The 20,723-nt window shown below is 37.7% G+C and overlaps 1 protein-coding gene across 1 annotated transcript in view; it reads left to right on the top strand.

Moving 5' to 3' along the window:
* ppp1r9ba (protein phosphatase 1, regulatory subunit 9Ba) overlaps positions 1 to 20,723 on the top strand; it is a 48,465-nt gene that overhangs the window by 20,646 nt on the left and 7,096 nt on the right. Inside the window, exons 3-7 of the mRNA XM_051886227.1 lie at positions 10,705 to 10,837; positions 11,958 to 12,078; positions 13,226 to 13,330; positions 15,162 to 15,297; positions 19,940 to 20,083. Of these exons, the coding sequence (XP_051742187.1) occupies positions 10,705 to 10,837; positions 11,958 to 12,078; positions 13,226 to 13,330; positions 15,162 to 15,297; positions 19,940 to 20,083 (639 nt within the window). The remainder of the gene's footprint in view (positions 1 to 10,704; positions 10,838 to 11,957; positions 12,079 to 13,225; positions 13,331 to 15,161; positions 15,298 to 19,939; positions 20,084 to 20,723) is intronic.

Raw genomic sequence — 20,723 nt, 5'->3', positions numbered from 1 at the left:
CAGTGCCAGTTTTAAAGTGCTCTGCAGTGTTTTACCCTGCTTGGTAAAACATTGATCTTAATCAACAACTTCCTGTTGTCAAAGTTTGCTTCCTGTTACCTTGCTCGTTGCGTTTATTTTAAGCAAAAATGATTGAGAGGTCGCACACTGTAGCTCTTTCTTTTTTTTTTTTTTTTTTTTTTTTTTATATCACATACTCACAACCCTGCTCTTATGTACCTGCCTGTAATTTTCAAGTGCAGCTGAAGATCCTGATTTGCAGTGTTCAGTGCAACTAAACCCTTAATGATCGTAGAGCTTTTAGAGAAGAAGTGTGGTTTAAAAGGTTTTCATTGGTTTTCCTGTGATGGGAGTGCATTTAAATGTATCTAGATGGCAGAATGTTATCTCAGGGCCTTTGATAAGAGGAAGCTGTTTTTGAGTAAAAAAAAAAAAAAAAAAAAGGATGTGTGCCACCTGATTGTGTATTTCTCTTAGACACTTTTAAACTGGATTAGGATCAACTTCCTCTATTCACATCATAGCCACAGCTGTTTCAAAAGAGAAACCACCTCCCAATGATAAATGTTTATTAGAGGAAACACAGGAAGGCAGGCATAATGGGTTAGTTTTTGACACAGATTTGGGCTATGCTTGAAATAGCATATTACCATTTTTTTTTCTCAATATATATAGTATGTATACTGTAAGATTATACAGTAGATAGAATTGTATCACTACAACTGACAAAATGTGCTATATACAATAGAGCATTGTTACTTTAGTATTATTTCTAAAGTTTGTATTAATCTTTTGTATTATATTTTAAGTGAAATTTGTTATGTGCTTTTGACATTAATAATAATATTTGACATAAATAATAATATTTATGTATAATTTACTTTTATTTCAGGTTTAGTTTTAGTTCATTTCAGGTTAATTTTAGTGCTTCAATTTATTTCAGTTAATTTATTTCATCCAAGATTTATATTTATATTTATATTTTGTAACAAGTATGTTTTTCGAGTCAAGTCAACTTTACTTATATAGCACTTTATACAATACAGATTGTTTCAAAGTAGCTTTACAGTGATAAATTTGCATTCAGTGATGCAAACAATTCAATTCTGCTGTAAAGCAGATCTAAGACAATACTAATATTGCTGAATATTAAGTGTCCCCAACTAAACAGTACTATATCCCACAATGCATTGTGCTCAACCTTCTATTTCCAATCTGACAAATGAGCCAAAAGTAGCATCTTTTCCTCAAGGCATAATATGATCAGACAGCCAAGAGTTTTTACATACTTATATTAAAATAATTATCAATTAATAATAATTAATTTTAATAATAATATTATATTTTACAATATATAATATTTTTATGCTAAATTACTGCATTTATTCCTGAGATGATAGCTTAAGCATGCAACATCAACATCAAGTTGTTAAAGTGTAGCATACTACTGTCTGAACATGTTGCATACATCATGCTGTTTCAAAACTGTAAGCATTTAGTGTGATATATTTACAATGCTAGTATTCTAGTCCAGTTTTTATCCATCATCCTTTGTTGTCATGGTCATGAACATTAGTACATCAGACTTCAGTTCATGTCTGTTTCATAAGTTTGCATATTTCATAAATGTTCAGGACTTGTCTTCACAAATTTGACATTCAACAATGGATTGAATACTAATGAAATGTTTATAAGAGAAGGACATCACTGGTTTTGTTATATGCAGATGAGTTCATTTGCATTAGATGAATATTAAATGGGAAGGGAAATGAAGAAAGTGTTCAGTACTGTCCTGACCACCCTGCAGTGTCTGCGCTGGTGTGGGTCTCTCTCTCTCTCTCTTCTTGACCTGTCTGTGGGGGATACTGTCGACCACCCTGCAGCTGAACCACGTGTGACTTTTCAGGGCTTTAATTATTAGGCAAACACAGGTTGCTAAGAATATTTGTCACAACCTTTCAGAACACCCGGGGGTTTCTCATGTGTGCACCGGTGTCACTTTGTATTAGTGTTTGTGTCTGTGGAGTGTGTATCGGTTTGCATTTAAAGACAATCTCCATGGCAACCAGGCGAGGAGTGTCAAAACAGTGCCTGGAGAGGTTGATTTTCATCATGGCTCGGAGAGAAAGGCATTAGCACTGTTGCCTGCTCGGAGAAGAGCAAAAAATAAACTAGTGGAATACAAAAGTGCATACAAACGCATTTGTGTTTGTTTATTGCCTGCATGTGTTGCATTGGGGTTGAATTGAAGATCTGGTCTGATAAAACCCAGGTTTAGGGTTTGGATGAGGGGTGATCTATTCTGCCGCCATTGTCACTTTAAGCTAGATAGCTCCAAGTGTGCTGTTCCTGTAAGTCCCTTTGGGTAAAACGGGTCGGCTACAGAAAACCAGAAAACACATACACGCATAGAAAATAAATGCTCCCTTTTTAGTGAAAGACTGATATACATCGGTCAGGCTGTTCATTTGACATTGATTTTCAGATTTTTGGTAGAAATGGACAGATTAATCTTGAAATATTACTTCCACTACTGATGTTCTGTTTAGACTATAGGGTCTCACATAATAATATTGACACTTTTATTGTTAATTTATTGTACAAAATCATGAAAAATGAACTGTGCTAGCAAGTTGTGTTGGATATAATTTAAACTTAAAGGATTAGTTCACCTTCAAATGAAAATTAGCCCAAGCTTTACTCACCCTCAAGCCATCCTAGGTGTATATGACTTTCTTCTTTCTGATGAACACAATCGAAGATATATTAATAAATATCCTGACGCATCCGAGCTTCATCATGGCAGTGAATGATACCAAAGAGTATGACCTGAAGAAAGTGTTTCCATCCACATCCATCCATATATAGTTGCATCCATCCATAGTATAATAGTTGCAGTTTTACAGTAATTTTACAGTAAATATTAACATCATAATATCCTGTTTGTGTATGGATCATTTGCCATCATTAAAACATTACATTTTCATTATATACACTATATTGCCAAAAGTTTTGGGACACCTGCCTTTACGTGCACATGAACTTTAATGACATCCCATTCTTAATCCATAGGTTTTAATATGGAGTTGGTCCACCCTTTGTAGCTAAAACAGCTTCAACTCTTCTGGGAAGGTTTAGGAGTGTGTTTATGGGAATTTTTGACCATTCTTCTAGAAGCGCATTTGTGAGGTCAGGCACTGATGTTGGCGAGAAGGCCTGGCTCACAGTCTCCGCTCTAATTCATCCCAAAGGTGTTCTATCGGGTTGAGGTCAGGAGGTCATCCATGTCTTTATGGACCTTGCTTTGTGCACTGGTGCGCAGTCATGTTGGAACAGGAAGGGGCCATCCCCAAACTGTTCCCACAAAGTTGGGAGCATGAAATTGGTATGGTATGCTGAAGCATTAAGAGTTCCTTTCACTGGAACTAAGGGGCCAAGCCCAACCCCTGAAAAACAACCCCACACCATAATCCCCCCTCCACCAAACTTTACACTTGGCACAATGCAGTCAGGCAAGTACCGTTCTCCTGGTAACCGCCAAACCCAGACTCGTCCATCGGATTGCCAGACAGAGAAGCGTGATTCGTCACTCCAGAGAACACGTCTCCACTGCTCTAGAGTCCAGTGGCGGCGTGCTTTACACCACTTTATCTGACGCTTTGCATTACACTTGGTGATATATGGCTTGGATGCAGCTGCTCGGCCATGGAAACCCATTCAATGAAGCTCTCTACGCACTGTTCTTGAGCTAATCTGAAGGCCACACGAAGTTTAGAGGTCTGTAGCTATTGATTCTGCAGAAAGTTGGCGACTTCTGCGCACTGCGCGCCTCAGCATGCGCTGACCCCACTCTGATTTTACGAGGCTGAGTTGCTGTTGTTCCAATTGCTTCCACTTTGTTATGATACCACTAACAGTTGACCGTGGAATATTTAGTAGTGAGGAAATTTCACGAATGGACTTATTGCACAGGTACAGGTAATATCACGGTACCACGCTTGAATTCACTGAGCTCCTGAGAGCGACCCATTCTTTCACAAATGTTTGTAGAAGCATCTGCTCGAAATTCCAGGACCCTCCACATCTTCCTGTTTTTAACTTTAGTGATGTGACATGCAGAGAAATGAGGGTTTGTTTGTGTGTGAGGGAGGGAGGGGGAGCAGCATGCTGTAACGCTAACACACTGCACTGTCCCCCTGCATACCAGCTAGTGAGAGTTTAGAGTGTCTGAGCCAAAAACACACAGTCGAACCAGCTGCATTCCATATGCACACACTGCGACTGTTTCTAGCTCTTATTAGCAGTAGTATCTGTCAGCTTGTGTAATCTATTGTTTTTGTGTCATATGCTTGACATGTATTGTTCTGTTAGTATGGCAGATCTTTGAAGTACAGTGCATTGAGCAGGCTGAATTTGTTGTCATTTCTGTCTTTGATAATGCGAATAATGAAAGTAAATGTGAGCCGCAAGACTCAAATGGCTATATAATAAGGGTTGACAGACACTATTTAGCACAAATGAAAATGAGGCTATGAAGGAGAGAAGTACTGTCCATTCAGCTGGTTTTAAGCGGTTTCAGTAAGTCTTAGGCCACATCTAATTTTAAACCTGCTTTAAAAAACAATTCTGTGTATTGGATTCAGTTTTTTTTAACACTTTACAATAAGGTCTCATTAGTTAATGCATTAAGTTTTAAAATCCATAAAATCCATGATTTAGAGGATTCACTCTTGCAATTAATTTCACTTATTGTCATTGCATCAAATTTAATGTGGCTTCTACACTGAGTGAAGTCTCGTCTGCTCTATGGAAGGAGTTCACAGAGGATGCATGTGTTTCAGACACATCTGGCCTGTGAATTTCTGTCGTCCCTTCCAACATTCCATCTGAGAGAGACGGAGAAAGAGGTACAGAAAAGGAGACACCAAAAGAGCTCGAAAAACTGAGATGGAACTGACTTCTAGCCAATGACAACCCGCAGATGGCACTTGCACTGCAGTGTTTGAATTGGCCTATAAGACATGAGTGACCCAATCTGTGTTTACTTGAATCCAGAGATCCTAGAATTGAAATTTATTGAATTTTATATATGCATATACAGTGATGTAGGCAGTATAGACATGATTTTAGTATTGTATGCATTTGCGTTTGTCCCTCCCCTCTTGTACAGCCATCAAGAGGAATAAAGAAAAGAAGGAGAGGACAGAGAGAGGAGGGGGAGGGAGAGAGTGAGAAAAGGGGGGAAAATGGCACAACGATGTCATAATCACAAGCCGGGCCGTTGCCATGGAGACAGAGACATGTGAGCAGGCCGATGGCATTCACAGTGAGGGTGCTCCGACCTGCTGTTCACTTCAGCACTGAGATACAGGGAATATTTTTAGAGATGGAGCGGATCTGAGGAAGGGAGGAGTGACCCAGAGGAGAGACGGAGGTGTGAGAGAGAAAGAAATGGTGATGTGGTATATTAAATCTAGCTGTGCTGGAAAATCCTGATGGTAGCTGGTTTTACATGGTTTCTAGGTGGTCTAGATGGATGGTAGACTTGGTTTCAAGCTGGTTAGAGCTGGTGACCTTGGACCAGCAATAAACCAGCTACCATTTTTCAAAAACTTAAGCAGAGTTGGCCCAGTTTTTCCAGCAGGAAAGATAATATCAAACCTTATTCATGTTATGAAATGTCAGTGGCAACAGAATTTTAGTTGGTATTTTAGGAAATTAAAGGGATAGTTCATCTTAAAGGAACACTCCACTTTTTTTGAAAATAGGCTCATTTTCCAACTCCCCTAGAGTTAAACAGTTGAGTTTTACCGTTTTCGGTAAAACTCCATTCAGCCGATCTCCGGGTCTTGCGGTACCACTTTTAGCATAGCTTAGCATAGTTCATTGAATCTGATTAGACCGTTAGCATCTCGCTAACGATGGAACTTTGCTGCCGTACCATGGGTGCAGCAGGCGCAATGATATTATGAGCGCCTGTGATCCCCTGCTTGCACAGGGAGCGTGCCGTGCCTTGCCATTTGTGAGAGACGCTGCGTAATATCATTGCGCCTGCTGCACCCATGGTACGGCAGCAAAGTTCCTTGATTTATTATGCCAGAATAAGAGTAAGCCATATCGGCCTAGAAAATCGCAACTTTTCTTTTTTTCGTCGGTCTTAGTACACAATGTAACTACAGAAGAGTCAAGTTTTAAATAGGAATAAATATCGAAACTCTTTGGTCATTTTTGAGCGAGATGCTAACGGTCTAATCAGATTCAATGAACTATGCTAAGCTATGCTAAAAGTGGTACCGCCAGACCCGGAGATCGGCTGAATGGATTCGAAAACGGTAAAACTCAACTGTTTAACTCTAGGGGAGATGGAAAATGAGCCTATGTTCAAAAAAGTGGAGTGTTCCTTTAAATGAAACTTCATTCATCATGTACTCAGTCCCTTGTCATTTTAAACCTGTATGACTTTATTTCTTGTGTGGAGTGGAAAAAGAGGATATTTTGAAGAATATTCTCTCGGGTCTTTTCCATTCACTTCATGGTGACCTTTGCTGTTAAAGGGGTAGTTCACCCAAAAATGAAAATTCTGTCATTTACTCACCCTCATGTCATTCCAAACCAAGTGTGCCGCACAAGTCCTGAAAAGTGAAGCCAAATCATTTTGATCACCTCCTGGTGACTGGCTGCAGTAAAAAACCCAGTCCTCTCCATGTAATCAAATGGGACGTGAGCCAAAGAAAAAAATCCAATTACGCTTCAAATAATTAAAAAAATTTCAAACATAAGCAGCACTTTTGATCTTTGGCAAGAACCAATGAGGTTCATTCTTGTGTGTTACGCAGCTCGTTTGTGTTACGCAGCTCATTTGAGCTTCCACAAGAACCAATGAGGTTTGTTCTCGTGTGTCAAGCAAGTACAGTTGAGCTTCTGTTTATGTTTGCTGATTAATGTTTATATGTGAATAAAAGCCTAAATTAAATCTGTTCATCATATAAGCGATCATGCCTCTTCAGAAAATTTTGACTAAACCATTCGATTCATTTGGATTAGTTTTACAATCTCTTTATGAACTTTAAGTATCAAAGTGGTAGTTGCTTTGACTGTCAATGGAAGGGACAGAAATCTCATTTCATTAAAAAATATCTTCGTTTGTGTTTCGAAGATGAACAAACATCTTACAGGTTTGGAAGGACATGAGGTTGAGTAATTGATGACAATTTTTTTTTCATTTTTGGGTGAACTGACCCTTTAAGATCCAAAAAAACACCATAAAAGTAGTCCATATATAAGTGCTATATTCTTCTCAAGCCATATGATAGTTTTGTGTGAGAAACAGACTCATATTGAAGATATTTCACGGCTAAATCTTCCCATCCAGTGTGGAGTTAACCACTGTGACTGAATCATTGAGTCAGGAAGTTCAACTTAACCATCTTTTCTTTTTTTTTCTTTTTTTTTCTTTTTTTTTTGAGGCAGATCTTTTGAGCGATTCATTCATAGCTCAACTTGCTGACCTTGGTATGGACAATTTACATAGACATTATATAGACTATATACTTTTGAGCCCTTTCCTTTAAGACCTGCATGATTTTTTTTTCCACAAAAGAAAAGAAGTATTAAATGAAAAACGTTTTTGTGGGGTGAAATATTCCTTGAAATTAAGGGATGAAAGAATGAAATGTACTGGTTGAGTAGATGAAAAGAGGGAGATGAAATAAGAGGAAGTGAGTGGTTGTGAAAGGCACAAGCTCAGTGGGATGGGGTGGGCTGAGGAAGTTGAAAATGACTAAACAGAAATGAGAAGCTGGGGGAAAAGTCAATGTCTGTAATTTTGCTGCATTATGTCCTCCTGTACCCAATTACTGATCTGCAGAACTTTCTGTATTTTTTTTCAAGAAGAAGAGAAGTTGACGGCAGCACTGCGTTACACAGCTACTGATGTAGATTTCCTCCATCAGCAGTTTCTGATATAATTTTATTTCCCACTGCAGTAGGGCATGGGAAGAAAATGTTTTTTTTAAAACATTTATCTGTAAAACTTTGCTTTGTTTGAAATAACAATTCAGAATGATGACATAAACCTTGTTCTGAATGAATTATTAACTTTGTTAGCTGTATTAAGAAACAATGGTGGATAAATTACTCAGATTTCAACATGACTGCAAGAAAAAATGACTGAAACTTAAATCAAAATGTAATTGAAAATTTTATATGCCGATTAATTAATGAAATTACTCACATTAAATGAAACGAATCACTTTATAAGTAATATCATATGGGAAGGATGGCCATATATCATGTGCATTTGTAATTTGGCTATAAGCGCTAAATATTTAATATTTTTAAACAAATCTGTTGAATATATCATTCTGTCACTAGTTTCTTGAATGAATCTGCGTTTTTGAACAACTGGGATGAGTGAATGTTTCAGTGATTCACTCATCAAAATTCTTCTTTTGTTGTGATTTTGAACAAATCTGTTAAATGAATGATTCAAATGACTCACTCACTTTTACTTGTTAGCGTCATGAAAAAAGTGTCTTCTTGTTTTCTGCTCTGTCCTGTGCCCTCTCATTGTTTTTAACATGGGGCTTTAGCAAGCTTAGATCAAAGACAACTCTAAACAGGAAGCTGTTACCACAAGATTTTCAGCTGATGTACACAAGTGCTGCTTAAAGACTCATGGGTAAACTGTGGCGCTTTATATAGAATGACACTCTGTTTCCGGAGCAAGGCTTACCGTTGTAGTTCCAACTATTATAAATGAACCCACAGTGATACACCCATATATGCTTGTGTGGTTTCACGGCCCCAGGTCTCTCTGACAGAGAACATGATGCATGACTGTAGCTGTAAAAACTGCTGCTTTAGTGGCACCCAGGGCTATAGAAAAATTTACTTCAGTGAAGAAGATTACCTAAGCTCTGGACAGTTTTCCCAAAGGTGTGTAATTTCCACTAGCAGTAGCAAATGAAACTGTAAAATAATGATTGTCTCCCATACACTCCATCTGTCTGACACTGTTTGTCAGGTTACAGTAGCATGCTTCAGTTAGCACCTGCTGGTAGAAGTCATAACTACACCATCTGTACCCTGCTTCTTTCTCCGTTGACAGTCATTCAAAAATTAGAGTTCTTAATTTTTTGTACCACCAACTGCTGACAACTTGTATTTCATATGTTGCTGCCCAATGAGTTGACGTGCTGCAGATAGCATACCCTGTTGTGGTGATTGACTGATATGACATTGACAATGTATGTGTGACCAGTGTCTGAACCCAAGTCCCTTTAAGGCAAGTCATTTCACTCGGCGGCCATCTTTGAAGCGCCTCTCGGGCAGCTCTTTCAGTCATGCAAGTACAGCTCCTATCTCATCAAATTCTCCAAAGCTGTACAGTAAGCTTACGATTAAATTTCATATTAAAAATGACTAATGAATTCTGATAACAACGGTCTCATAAAGTTTATTTCTAAACGCTCAAATCATGACAAAACACTGCATTTTTCAGGCTGGACCAGCCAATGCTCATGTGCAGTCATAAGCGCGTGTCTCAGAACACTGACTGTTTCTATAGCAATCAGAGGTTATAACAGCAGCTGCAGTGACACAGTGATTTACCAATTGGTGATTGGCTCTTTTATTTAGAAGGCGGGACTTATTCCACCATATTGCGTGATGAACTTTCTCCTATTCTGAGTAATATGAGTGCACCATCTCAAAGACTATAGATATAGAAAAGACGGTTCACTACTATTAGTTATGAATAGGAGAAACTGCAACACGCAGTATGGTGGGATACGTCCCGCCTTCTAAATAAAACAGCCAATCACTGATTGGTAAGGTCATTGCGTCACTGCAGCTGCCGTTAGAAGTTCCGGTTCCCAAAGAAACTCGAGATTCTCGTTTAGGACTGCACATGCGCATTGGCTCGTCTAGCCTGAAAAATAAGCTTTTTAACGCTATTTGAGCATAAGAAACTATATTTAAGGGACAGTTCATGTCAGATTTTGTTGCTGATTTGAAATATGTTATTTAATTGTGTGAGTTTGCCAAGCAGTTTTTGAGATTTCAGGATTCCCCCATTCAAATAGATAGGACTTGGTCTTGGATGCCCAAAATAGCTGCACGGAGGTGTGCAAATATGGCCGCTGAGTGAACAGACTTTCCTTGAAAGGGACTTTGACCGTCTTTGTAAGTCTCCAGACAGCCGATGTTAAAGGGATAGTTCACCCAAAAATGAAATTTCTGTCATCATATACTCGCCCTCGTGTCGTTCCAAACCTGTATGAGTTTCTTCCTTCTGTTTAACACAAAAGAAGATATTGAGAAGAATGTTGGTAACCAGACAGTTGATGGTAGCCATTGACTTCCATTGTTTTTTTTTTCATATTATGGAAGTCAATGGAGTCCATCAACTGTCTGGTTACCAATATTATTTAAAATATCTTCTGTTTTGTGTTCAACAGAAGAAAAAAAGTCATACAGCTTTCGAATAACATGAGGGTGAGTAAATGATGACAGAAATTTAATTTTTGGATGAACTATCCCTTTAATTAACTTGTGATTCTTACAGTTATTGTCCCTGCTCCATCACTCTCCGTGTGAATGTCTTACAACATCTCTTGCAGAAAAAAGCAAAAATAAAATGTTTGCTGTTTTGCTTATCTGTACTCTATACATACTCAAGCTTGGTGACTTTTGTTTTCCCAGGTTTTCACCACATACTCGAATGAGGACTACGACAGACGCAATGATGAGGTTGACCCCATGGCTGCTTCGGCCGAATATGAGCTGGAGAAGAGGGTGGAGAGATTGGACCTATTCCCCGTCGAGCTGGAAAAAGGTACGTGACCCGCCGTGTGTGTTTTTAGAGCCTGTGTGGTATGTTTTCTTAAGGGTCCTTAACTTCCTGTTTCTAAACAAACTGACTGAAGCAGCTTGTTTGGTCTGTAAAGTAAGCAGCTTTTGCTGATTAGAAAGTCTGAGGGGTCGAGTCCTCTCTCCTAAAGTGTTTACCATAGCTACCATACATGAAATATCACAGCGTAGACACAGAGGAGTTGTGTTCAGCAGTGTAGTTTTTATATCGCAGTGGTAAAATTAAAGCTACAATCAATCTGGACTAAGTGATTAAGAACAAGATCATTCAAAGAGGATTATTTGAAATCAAATGTGTTTATAATTGCTAAATAATTATAATCTCAAAATCTGGTCAAATGATTTACAGTCACAGGATTAGTCACATTAGTCCGCATTATCCCAATATTTAGTTATTGGCGTCTTAAACCTCTCTAAAGTGCCCATTTACGATTTAAAGCATTATTTTAGTATATTTTACTATTATTTATATACTATTATAATATTTAATAATATTTTGAATTGCCATTTATGTTTTCAATTTTAGTTTAAGTTTTAGTAATTTTATGTGCTTTTGTAATTTTTAATTATTTTTTAAAAATATTTCTATATAGTTTTAATTTAGAAACATTTTAATTTTCTTTAAGATTTTAGTAATTTGATTTTATTTCAGCTTTATTTTAATTGCTAAAACCTTTTTTTTTTTTAAATGTTTTAGTCTTTAGTTTTAGTTAGCAATAGCAACACTGATTTAAAGATTATTTTTTGCTATATTGATCATATTAGGTAAATAACTAAATCAGTCATTTCTGCAGCATTATAGCCTATAGACTTGATGTCTTCCTTCTTAAAAGTTTGATATGGTCAAGATTAAAGATTTCTGTCATTATTTACTCACACCATAAAGCACCACTAAAGTAGTTCATGTGACTCATCTGCTATATGCCACATCTTCAGAAATGGTGCAATGAATTTGCATGTAGAACAGGCTGAAATGTAAGTGTTATTCACAAAAAAAAAAAATTTGCATATCAAAACTTGGTGTTGTTTTCATTTACGAGACGTGTGAACTAGTTATGATTAACACTCTGATTCCTTCCGGTCAGATAAAGACGGATTGGGAATCAGCATTATTGGGATGGGTGCCGGCGCAGACATGGGCCTAGAAAAACTTGGAATCTTCGTCAAGACGGTGACTGAAGGAGGAGCCGCCCACCGAGACGGAAGGTCAGTAAGAGAATTACTGGACATGAGTGGGATTTATATGGATTTAAGCGAAATATGAAGAGTGAAAAGAAAGTGGAATTCCTTTACCTTCTGTCCGTCTGCACTATCAGGACATCTGTTTTCATCAGTTCAGTCTGCAAATTAGATTAAACGCCAAAGTCACATAGGACATGCACTGGAAACTGTGATGCTAATGCTTTTAGACTGATATGAGACCACATTTATGCTTTTGTCAAAATAAGTAGTGTCCATAATTGTCCGTGGTTTTGTTACTTTATAAAACAGAAGTTCATCATGCTTGAGAATTCAGTCAACACATATGCATGAAGGGAAGGATGGTGCAGTTTTTTGATCTATATTCAGTAGAATCTGATCTTGCAAAGGCATCTGGGCTTTTCAGACCCTGGAGTGAGTCATTGAGGTCACGGAGAAGCTACTTCTACCCGTCAAGCTAAAGAGGTTTATAAAAAACCCCCCCCGCAATTCAGCCTAGAGAAGCCCACTTTTGCTCATGACAATCCTTCAGATCACAGGAGATTCAGCGAGTGTTATGATTCTTAATAAAAATTCATAACGTTAGTTATTTCTCTCCGGTCTTGAGTCAGTAGGTTCATGGTGCATTGCAGTGGCTTCCTTCTCATTTTGCCATGACAGTTAGAAACCTAGATGCCACAAGAGACATACAGATCTAATGAGCCAATGCTAAAATGAGTTGTAACCACATGTGTCTTTCCAAGCACCGAGATATTGAATGGGACTGACTTTAGCGCTCAGAAATGACCTCATCCTCGCTTTCTGGCACCTGATTGGTTCTTCTGCTGTCAATCAAACTTACGGCTGCCCTGACAAACAGGCTGCTACGGGCCGTTTTGGACGGGGTTGGATAGTTTGACATGTTTTGTGACTGAGAGTGTCGATCGATCATTTTAACGGCCTGAAATACAAGAAGTGGTTTAGTTAAGTGGGGCACTGATTCACTGCTGCTGTTGGTCGGATTTCAGGTTTATTTAAGACCGAATAAATTATTCTTTTGGCAATGTCAGTTTCTTTACACATAGAGTGATGAGATTGATCAGGAACTTGGCTATTTTACCGATGCGCTTTTTTCTCCCTGAGCTTTTATCCTGGTTCTTTTTCCCTTCGGTAGGATCCAGGTGAATGACTTGATTGTGGAGGTGGACGGAACCAGTCTGGTGGGCGTGACACAGAATTTCGCTGCATCTGTCCTCAGGAACACCAGCGGCACTGTCAAGTAAGGAAATAAAACAACATTTGCATGGCGACTTCATTTGAGATCAAATTCACAATTTAAGGTTTAGTCAGGTCAGATTAATTTTAATTTAATTTTAATTTTTCAGAAAGAAGTCTCTTATTCTCACCAAAGCTGCTTTTTAAAAAAATCAAAAATACAGTTAAATCAGTAGTATTTTGAAATATTATTACAATTTAAAATATTTGTTTTCTATTTTAATGTGCGTGTGCGTGCGTGCGCGCGTGTGCGTGTGTGTGTGTAATTTAGCCCTCTGATGGCAAAGCTGAATTTTCAGCATCATTACTCCAGTCTTCAGTGTCACATGATTCTTCAGAAATCATTCTAATATGATGATTTTCTACTCAAGAAATATTTCTGATTATTATCAGTGTTACAACAGTTGTGCTGCTTAATATTTTTTGGAAACAAATTTTTTTTTTTTTTTTTTTCTGGATTTTTTGATGACTAGAAAGTTAAAAAGAACGATTTATTTGAAATAGATTTTTGGAACAATGTCAAAAATTTTAAAAAGTCTTTACTGTCACTTCTGATCAATTTATTGTGTCCTTGCTCAATAATAGTTCTTTAAAGGCAGGAACACACCAAGCTGACGGTCGGCCGTCGGGCAGTTTTTGTTCGTTGACCGACTAAGTTTTCTCAGTGTGTTCCGCACTGTCGGCTGAAGTTGGTCCTCGACAGCTTTTTTTCGGCCGATTCGACATGTTGTATTGGCGTCGGAGCTCGTCAGTCAGTCAGGCCATCTGATCATTCTGATTGGCTGTTCAGCTACTGCCAACTGCTGGTATGGAAAGGCATTTCATCTTACGCAGGCGCAGAACGGACGTGCTACTTGGCCGTCGGCTGTCGAGCGTTGGCTTGGTGTGTTCCTGCCTTTAAAAAAAGAAAAGACCAACTTTGGACCCAGATGCTGCTGACATGAGCCAACCCCGCAGGCTGCTTTCGTCGCCACTAGTTTGTCGGCGCCAGCTTGGTGTGTTCTTGCCTTTAAAAAAGAAAAGAAATCTAACTAACCCCAAACTTTAGTAGTGTGTGTGATGCAATTACATGACTGACAATGACAGAAAATGATAAAATATTCAAAACAGTCATAAAAACTATAGATTATTGTAGTATGATATTTAAAACTCAGTGAATTTCCTCTGCCTCAATTCAAATTTTCATTATACATGTGTTAGTGCCAAAAATTCAGGTAGACCTCAGGCTGAGGTGTATTAGAACTTAATTTCCCTCTAGTTGATCCAGCATTATCTTCTGTTGTCTCTTTTTTCAGATACTCACTGACTCACTGTCATCTCTAACATTGCCCTTATAATACAGTGTATCAACTAGATTGCTGCTTTCTGTTACTTTGACCTGTGTGGTTGTATCTACAATCAAGATGAGGGATTGGGTAGTTGTGGCAGTTCAAACAAGCTCACGCATCTGCGTCCTGTATCCTCTTAATCTGTCCTGGCTCGGCGTGAATGGTCTGTGATTGTAGTGCAGGCAAATGGAAAATGTGATTAATAGACAAGGCTTAAGCCCAGTGGGAGAGAACATGTTTAATAATAACTATTATTTTTGTGGAATACCTCAGCACAGAGGCGATTGACAATCAGTCGCTTTTAAATAGGATACAGCTGAAGGCATACATCAGGATGGTGATGTTTTTGAGGGCCTTTCAGGCTTTATAATGCAGGTTTTTTCCTTCCTGTAAATCCATATACAGTATATTTTCACTAAGCATCACCCCTCAAAACAGTACAGGAATGGCAGCTAGTCCACTAGGTCATATTTATGCTCACCTGATTGGCTGGTGTTTGTGTTGCAGGTTTGTGATTGGCAGAGAGAAGCCGGGGGAACAGAGTGAGGTGGCCCAGCTGATCCAGCAGACACTGGAACAAGAGAGATGGCAGAGAGAAATGATGGAGCAACGCTACAACCCCTACATGGAAGAGGACGAAGAGGTAAAACTTCATGAGAAACGCAATGGAGCCTTTAACAGACAACTTTTTCAATTTGTGACTAATGCAGATTGAGTATAAGTCACATTTTGGACATTTTTTCCCCCCAAAACCTGGCTATCACTATTTTAAAAGTTATGTACGTATGCCCTGCGTGTTTCAGAGTGAAGCGCAGCACTGTGTTCTTACACACGAGCAGCTCAATATCTGCCAGTGTTTGCAGCGGTTCGGTTCGCAGTAAATGCTGCGCCACACAAGCTCCATCTCTGCATCTGCTCTGAGTTTGGGTTGATTCAACATATATTTGGGAACAAAACATGCGTTGCGAAGATGTGAAGATACGTTATCTTCACATACTTATAATTAGAAGCGCTTATCAACAAAAGAGAAGCTTTAAGGTCTCTCTGTGGTTTTCGTTAAAATAAAATTTTGATGGTTTGTTTGAAAATGAAAAATCAAGACAGCCATAAATATTAGTAGTGTAATTTTATACTTGTAAAATAAAGTGAGATGTTACAACAGTAATATGTCTCATTTTTAAGTATTTTTTATTTATTAATAACTAATAATAATTATTATTATTATCATTATTTTATAGCCATATTGATATATAATCACAAAATTTTGTCCAAATTGTGCAGCCCTACAAATAAGCACAGCAAACCTGGATTTTTTTTTTTTTAAATCACATTTTAAATCACAATTTTTATCAGAAAGAAATCGCAATTTGATTCCCCCCCCCCCCAAATAGTGCAGCCCTACTTTCTTTTTTCAAACACTTCACCATTAGAATGTTTTAAATTAACCGTTTAATTGCAAAGTTTTCATTATATTATAGTAGATATTTTGCCAGTGACTGTGAAACGGACACAAGCATATTTTTTGTTATATAAGCATTACAAAATGCATATATATATATATATATATATATATATATATATATATATATATATATATATTCATTTTTTTCATGCACACCCCCATAAAAAATAAACATTGTTTACATATACAAATATGTTGTATAAAATTACTTTTACATATTTGTGGGTGTTATAGAACATCTAGTAAATCTATTATTTTGCCTCCAGTTGAGTGGCACCCCTATGCATTGCATATGGTACTCCTTTTTTGTGCCTCAGATTTCATAAATTAGACTGGAAATCCTAGTCAGTGTGTGTCATACTTTTATGTAACATTTGCTGATGGCATTGACGGTCAGAGGCTTTCTTACTGAATATGGACACAAGATTACTGAAGAACTGTCTTCAGCCTTGTCAGCTGCCATCTGTTTCTCAACATATTGGGATGAGTGGGGTTTAGGAGACTCAGTTTGTATTTGTCTTGAATTTTAAACAACCATATTTAAGTTTCTAATTTGTTCTGTAAAACTCACAAGTAAATAGTTGTTTATCACAAGTAAATAGTGGGTGGAAAGGAGAAATCTTCCATTTTAAGAAATGCTTAAAGCTGCAGTCCGTATCTTTTTTTTGTTAAAGATTATCCAAAGTCAAATTTTGAGCAAGTACATAACCAGCCAGTGTTCGAAATTATCTCCTTACCTTAGCCCGATTCACAACGGTAAGCTTGTAACAATGTTGTCTAATTCGGGTGGTAGGCTACTGTTGGGTTTCCGCGGGAAATTCGAGCATGCAGCCGTTCGTCTTTACATCATGTCTGTAAACAGAAAGGAGTCCCAGCTAGTAGGCTAAATCACATGTGAGGATGCTGCTGGTAGTGGATCATTTATAGCCTTTTCTCATGGCAGCTGGAATAATTAAACTTAGCATTTTGATGGCGGATTGTAATCCAGAAAGGTCCAAATGACAATCATCAGTGACAACTGGAGATTCACCCGTAGTCAAAAGCAAAACACTTCAGACTGCGGAGTGGCTACAGAAATTGAAATCTACAGGTAACGCTAATACACACTAAATACACATAGTCATGCAATGCTGATGTTGTTAACATTAACAATTTGAGAACAAAGTATAGCAATAATAATAATTTGGACAGTTTGACATGATCTGAGCTAAGCGATCGTTAGATTTAATCACCATTGGCAGCGCAATTTATTGTAATGCTTTTTTCCTCAGTTGGTCAGAACAAAAGTGGCAGACATGTTACTTACTTGTTCAGATGACATTTTCCAGTGAAAATTCTTATTTTGGTCATACTTCAACACTACAATCTGTGATTTGAAGTACAGTATCCACACCGATGCGGTGACTGACAGCAAACATTAGATTGATCTGCGCTGAGGGGCTGTGCCGATGCACAACCCACATAAAGATGATAATTACGCAAATAACTGCAATTGCAGGTTTCAAACAGAGATGGCAACAGAGGAAAAACTTACGGACTGCAGCTTTAACACAACAAATACTGTAAATATTACACACATTCAGTGAAAGCTAGTTAGAGGTGAAGAGTCAAGTGACTAATTTCAGACATTTTGTTTGTTTTTACTTCAGAGACTGTAATCATAAATTTAGCTGTCTGCAACAGCATGTTTGTCCATCTCTAACATATAATTTTCACTTGAGTATGTGACAGATTTATGGCGGAATGGTATTTTACCTTGTTCTTGGCAATGCATCAACACACCTGAGGTATTCAGTTTTTATGACATGTTTAAAATGCTCAAACCTCATAAATCATGTTAAATTAAAAGAAATGTTTTTTTTCAACAGCTTATACATTCTAATTGCATTCATCTTGCTGTACTCCTTAATGACAGGTTATTAGTGATTTTGGATGAATGCAGTGGAAGAAAGGATGTCAAGACACTCTTTCAGGAATCATGAAATAACAATAATTAGCTCCGTTTTGAAGCACTGCATTCATTGCTTTAACACGTTAAATCTGTACATCCTGTACATGTCTCATAATTGTCTTCCACACCTGCCCACATTGCCATGGTGTGAAGGGAATTGATTATTAATTCAGATGTTAAAGATTCACAGTTCTCGCATTTGATATTCTTGGAGATCTTGGGTAGGGCAGAATTCCACCAGTTTGTCTCGCAGCTTCTTTTGCCAACTCAGTGCCCTCTCAGCGTGTTCTCCTCCGCAACACTGAGCGCACGTCAGTCTGATGTTGTCTTAATGTTTGAGAAGTGCCGAAACAGACAGTTTGTCTGCTGCCTCACCCACATGGCAGAGTTCAAACCGACACATGGACCCAGGGAGACCGAATGACAAACTGGGCTCACCGACTTAAACATTTATATTATTAAAAGAAAATACATTAATAAGTGCATTAAAGTCATTTAAAATAATTTAAATTAATAAAAGTTATTGTATTTATTATAAATTTCTTTAACTATTTGAAGTAAATGAAGTTAAATCTTAAATTTCTTAAGTCTGAACATGCAATTTGAGAAAACTGAAACTTGTTTTTCAATTAAATGTTAAATTTAAATATATGAAGACTTCAGATGCAAAAACCTCAAACCAAAAAAAGTCCGTCTGACATTTTTCTTTTAAATGAGTTTTTTCTTAGACAATGTTTAGGTTTAGACATTTCACTTTAATGGCAGTGAAAAGGTTATAGTCAGTTACTGAAATGCCTTCTTTTCAAAAATGTCACTGATAAGAGTAAAATTAAAAACATAAAAATGCTCATTTAAAAGAAAAATGTGAAGATGGTTTTTGCATCTGAAGTCTATATATATATATATATATATATATATATATATTACATTCTACCATTTTTATAAACTTTCTGTTCAACAGAAATGTTATTAGTCCTATCGGTGACATGTGACAATTAAATAAAAACTAATTATTAAGCACATATGTGACTTCAAGTGTATACAGCACTTAATAACCTACGAAATAAGACAGATTGTTAACGTTTCATCAGAGGAACCGAGATGTTCACCAAGCATTTCTGTCATATGTGTCGTGAACTGTGGCTGTTTGCCTGATAAGAGTTTATACTGTTCACTCATCCAGACAGGAAGTCATTGTGCGAGAGCCTGCTCATGTCCTAACTTGCAGGGGAAGTCCATTGTTAAAAGGATGTTTGTAATAGTGGTGTATTTGCAGTGGCTTTTAGGGAGTGTTGGGTGTACGACGGGCTTTTGGGGTCAGAGCAATTGCAGTTTTGGGATGTGGAGAACAGGCTGGTTGTTTTATTTCAGATGTGTTGGGGCATGCAGTTTCTCAGAAACACACGTGAGACTTTGGTTTTACGTGTGTGTATATGTTTAGCTAAGGTCCAAGATATTCTCCAAGGTCTTGACAGCTCCCAAATCACTTCAAATGTGGCACATCAATGTATCAGGTGGTTGCAGTTCTTTCAATTTACTTTATCTGGCTTTACTTCATCTTCCTGCAGCTGCACAGTCAATTCAAAATGGTGGTTGGCCAGTCACAGGTTTTTTTTTACAGTGTCCTGGCATGCATTTTCCCCTTGATCCAATCGGTTGCTGCCTAGCTTAACTCTGACATCTAGTGGTTAAAGCTATTAACACACTGATCAGACCATTACATACCCAAAGTCCTATACATAAACTTCTTTTGCTTCAAAATCCATAAAAATAAGATTAATATCAGATATACAAATCTCAGTTGCACTAAAAAAGGCATGTGCCTCAATGTATTTCTTTTTTTGTCTCTCTCGATTTCTTGTCCATGTTCAGACAGGTGAATATGCCACAGATGAAGAAGAAGAGATGAGCCCCATGTTTCCTAATGCCATCGAGGTGTTTGACCTGGCAGAGAATGAAGACATGCTTTCTCCTGTGGAGATGGACCCAGAGAAACTTGCTCACAAGTTTAAGGAGGTCAGTAGAACACACAAGGAACTTCTAAACCTGGCCACTCGTAAACACATGACCAGAAAAAAATATGCAAACCTGTTCAAACTGGCATTATTGACTTTGATTTACCTTATAAAATGAACTGGCAATGCACAAATATTAAACATTTGCAGATACCAATATCTGATAATTATATTTATATTTTGAACTGTATATTTTGAATCTATCTATCTATCTGTCAATCGTCTGTCTGTCTGTCTGTTTGTCTATCGTCTGTCTATCTATCTATCGTCTGTCTATCTGTCAATCATCTGTCTGTCTATCTATCGTCTGTTAATCTATCTATTGTCTGTCTGTCTGTCAATTATCTGTCTGTCTATCATCTGTCTATCTATCTATCAGTCTATCTATTGTCTGTCTGTCTATCATCTGTCTATCATCTATCTATCGTCTGTCTGTCTGTCTACTATCTATCGTCTGTCTGTCTATCTGTCAATCGTCTGTCTGTCTATCTATCGTCTGTCTATCTGTCTATCAATCTATCGTCTGTCTATCTATCTGTCAATCATCTGTCTGTCTGTCTGTTTATCTATCTATCGTCTATCTATCTGTCAGTCATCTGTCTCTGTCTATCTATCGTCTGTCTGTCTGTCTGTCTATCATC

The sequence above is a fragment of the Ctenopharyngodon idella genome, chromosome 3 (genome assembly GCF_019924925.1).
Source record: "Ctenopharyngodon idella isolate HZGC_01 chromosome 3, HZGC01, whole genome shotgun sequence".
NCBI classification, from domain to species: Eukaryota; Metazoa; Chordata; class Actinopteri; order Cypriniformes; family Xenocyprididae; genus Ctenopharyngodon; species Ctenopharyngodon idella.
The sequence above is the reverse complement of the archived record's forward strand: the minus strand, read 5'-3'. Positions and strand labels throughout refer to the sequence as shown.